At 48.8% G+C, this 4,236-nt stretch overlaps 1 protein-coding gene across 1 annotated transcript; it reads left to right on the forward strand.

Annotated features, from left to right (window-relative positions):
- Window positions 1-851: 851 nt before the first annotated feature.
- On the forward strand, window positions 852-3,783 carry LOC131263793 (titin-like). The gene is made up of 4 exons (XM_058266054.1): window positions 852-1,001; window positions 1,103-1,236; window positions 1,305-3,490; window positions 3,557-3,783. The coding sequence occupies exons 1-4, from the start codon at window positions 852-854 to the stop codon at window positions 3,781-3,783; spliced, it is 2,697 nt and encodes an 898-aa protein (XP_058122037.1).
- The last annotated feature ends 453 nt before the right edge of the window (window positions 3,784-4,236 follow it).

Raw genomic sequence — 4,236 nt, forward strand, 5'->3', positions numbered from 1 at the left:
TAAGCAAGATAAGTTACATTTCAATGACATGCAAAATTGTAAAAAATTTTATTCCTTTCATATTTTCATGCAGATATTAATGAACTAATGTTCAGTTAGCAGTAGAATGGCAAACTCTTTCCACAGTGTCCTTTGTGTTGATTATTTAGATACAGAATACTAATGGAAAAACTGTGAAAATATTTTTTTAGAACTAAACATTCTTTCATAGTTGTACATAGATACACGGTAACTTTAACATTCGCTTCGCCGACGCTACATTGTAAGGACAAAAAGCACGTTGTTCAAGCGACTAGCGCTTAGTCCAAAAGCCATTGCAGCTTAGCAAGCCTATGTTTACGGCTAATAAACCTCATTACGTGCTCTCTAACCGATTGGAAGCCATAGGCAACATTTGTCTGATTGCCCGATTCGCTACGATCATGTTTTCCTTTCTGTTCTTTGGCACCAGGGAAACATTTGACTCTTCCTTCACCGCTCCGTGCAGTTGGATATGATAATGTTCGGCAAAAAGTACAGAAAAGCACAAGTACGTGAACATAATCGAAGCTAATTTCCGTCTCTCTGTCGATCAGCACTTTTGGCGTCCGGAATGTTTGAAGTGTTAACCTCGTGGGTTGATCTCACGTCGACGGACGAGAATACGCTTGTGGGGTGGGTATATAATTTGCCTATCGTGCCTCGACGGTACCCAGTGTTTAGCAACGTATCCTACTCATGCCGAGCGCCCTACTAGCGACTTTCTGATTGCTATACTTTTCTTTCAATTTTTACACCATTCCTTGCCATTTCTCTGTTTTCTCTCCCCCGTTTGATCGATTCTACTGTAGGTCGAATCTGAATGAAACAGGATGCTGGTGGCATTGGGATTAGTTTTTGCGTGCATCTTACGAATAGAGACTCGAGCTGCACCTTCCTACGTCGATGTCAGCAATGGGACGCACGTTCAAGATCAGCCACCGCAGTCGGCCATCCTTCCAACGATTTTACCACCGGAGCAGGTAAGAAATCGGGACCCAACGGCTGGACCAAACGCATTTGCTTTTTGTATCTTCCGTTTTCGCGTTTTGTGGCAACTTTCACAACTGTCCAACCTTTCCAGATCTACCATCCGGAATCCTTACCGCACGGCGTTGTGCGCTATCAGCATCTGATCAACAACTCACCGAGCAGCAACTATTTCGTATACTACACCGATAACATCGTCGACCAGCCAAGGCAGCAATATGTCAATGGGTATATGTTTTTGATACCAAAACTATATTGGACAGTGTTAACCAATTTCAGTTTTATTCTCCTTTCAGATACAGCATTTCCGGAAACGATCCAGTATCCGGACAGATTGTGTACAGCCCCAATGCGGTTCCAATCCAGCTCGTTACGTTAGTGCAACCGTCGATCGGAACACCGTTGGGCCAGGAACAGGAGCCGATCGATTCGAAGCAGGAAGAAACGGAGGAAGCGCTGGAGGGCGTTAACCGTGGGAAGGTGGATGTGGACGCGGTTGGCATCCAAAAGTTGGTATCGAGCACGCAGAATTTGGTCAGTAACGAGGATGTGGTGGACATCAACAACGCACAGGAAGGTGCTGTTACGGAGCGAGTAGAAACCGCCTTCAACGTAAGCGACAAGGCGGAAGACAGCGTTCCAAGCGAAAGCCAGCGTGTACAGAACAGCCTGGCACAACCGGGTAGTTTGGCCGACCAACCGATCGTTGTTGGCGATAGTGACACGGCCGAGTCTGGTGGTGTGCGCACCTTACACTCGGTAAACGGATTGCAAGATCGGTCACCGTTCAAACAAATCAATGTGGAAATTCTGGGCGAATCGGACGACCATAACAACGGTCAGTTTCTGAAGGAGACGACAATCTTGGCCAGCAAACCGGCGGAACCGTGCGACGATGATGGAAAGGAGCATGGTGTGCTGATCACCAAGCAGGAAGTCACCACGATCAAACCAGTGACGGTGACGCGCGTTCGAGGATCAACTGCGGCCCGCCTGAGTACGAGGTACAAAGCGGTAGGACCTTCGTCGGAGAAGCTGGTCTCGACCACGGCACGCCCACTCCCGGTGGGTGTGGGTGGTGGAGTGACTCCGAAACCGGTATCGTCACGATATCTGGCACCAATTCAAGCGGGATTGCGGCTATCCAATGCGGACAGGTCACGTCCGGACGACGACTGTGTGGACGGTGGCGTGACAGTGGCTCCGAAGGAACGGACCGTGGTGGAAGTCCAGAAGAGCCTCAACATCAAGAACATTCTGATCGAACAGGAAAAACCGAACCAACGTCAGTACGGGGCGCGGACGAAGATCATCCATCAGCCAGTGTACGTGGAGAAACAGGTCGATCGCATCGTGAAGCAACCGGTGTACGTGGAGAAACCGGTGGAGCGGATCGTCAAGCAGCCGGTGTACGTCGAGAAACCTGTCGATCGGATCGTAAAGCAACCGGTGTTCATCGAAAAACCGGTAGAACGCATCGTACAGCAGCCGGTGTTCGTGGAGAAGCCGGTTCCGGTGGCGGTGCCGGTGGAGCGGATCGTCGAAAAGCCCGTCCATCATACGCACTACGTCGATCGACCTGTTCCGGTGGAGAAAAAGGTGACCGTGCACGTGCCGGTCGAGAAGATCGTCGAGAAGCCGGTGCAGGTGGAGAAGATTGTCACCCAAGAGGTGCAGGTTCCCTACCCGGTGACGCAGGTTGTCGATCGGCCGGTTACCGTCGAGAAGATTGTCGAAAAGCCGGTGCCGGTTGAGGTGGCACGGTACATCGATCGGCCGTATCCGGTGGAGAAAATTGTCGATCGACCGTATCCGGTGGAGGTTCAAGTGGAGAAGGTGGTCGAAAAGCTGGTCGATCGGCCGGTCGAGGTCGAGCGGGTTGTCGAGAAGCACGTGCAGGTTCCGGTGCCAGTGGCCGTCGAACGGGTTGTCGAAAAATTCGTCGATCGTCCGGTGCCGTATGCGGTGGAGAAAATTGTCGACCGTCCCTACCCGGTGGAGAAGATTGTGGAGAAAATCGTCGATCGTCCTTACCCGGTACAGGTGCCGGTAGAGGTCCCGGTGCAGGTTCCGGTGCACTATCCAGTGGAGGTGCCCGTGGGCATCCCGATTCCGTATCCCGTCGAGAAGTATATCGCACTTCCGGTTCACGAGCCCAAACCGACGCATTCCATCATCAAGACGGTGCACCACGAGCATTTCGATTTGGGCAAGTTCTTGGCGCAAAAGAAAAAACACTTTGTCGACCACTTCTTCCCCAAATCACATCATCATCCTAAGGTGTCCATAGTAGAGATGCCTGGGCAGCATGCGGTTTACCATACGAACCATCATCACCATCCCAAGAATGATTTGCATTTCGGCGCCTCGGTTTCGAACCCGGTGTTGGTGGATGGAAATCATCTGAACTTCCAGACACACTATGCACCAGAAAAGTCGCAACCGATCTATGGAATTCCATACACTGGGGAAACGTATGCAGGTATAGAATACATCCACGCGTAACTGTGGCCGGAGTTAATGAATTTTAACTATAAAAATGTTTCAGGAAACTTCGGATATGTCCATCATCAACCCATCGTAAAGGATGATTATGTGGGACCAACACCGCTGCTAGAGGATCATTGGGCGGTAAAGAGCGACGTGAAGTTCCGTCGCAGTCCCAGCTACGGCAAGAGCTTGCGCATCGAGTACGGAGGATTCAAGCCGCCACTAGTGCCATCGGTGGAAATTGACGAGCATGGAGTTCCGCTAAACAAAGAGAATCATAAATGAGGGCTTCGTAGGGTGTTGTGTTGGTTACTGGCTAGACAATATGTTTTGGATAAGGAAGAAGAAGCACCAACTGAGCGCATATGTTTTTCATTAGACTGGATTTGTTATATTTTGTACTATTTATTTTCTGTTGTTACTAAGCGAATAAACATGCAGATGCATATTAAAGTCACAAGTGTATGCAGAAATTGAACACGTTGAAAGAAATGTTGCTCCGAACTCAAACAAGTTTTTTGGTGTACAAATCTGCCTTTCATCTCATCGTTTCTGCACTATAGTTTGAAGTCCATCGTCCTTACATTGCGCGTCTATTTTGGGTTTCCATAATCACTCTTTTGGTCAACATGTTTTGGAAACGCAAAAACTCCAAAAATATTTCATTCATTTTCAAGTCCATTTATTAGTATTTTGAGTCAACTTGTCTAGTTTTAAATAACAAGTGTGTACAATCGC

Source organism: Anopheles coustani, chromosome 3, assembly GCF_943734705.1.
Source record: "Anopheles coustani chromosome 3, idAnoCousDA_361_x.2, whole genome shotgun sequence".
In the NCBI taxonomy this organism is placed as follows: Eukaryota; Metazoa; Arthropoda; class Insecta; order Diptera; family Culicidae; genus Anopheles; species Anopheles coustani.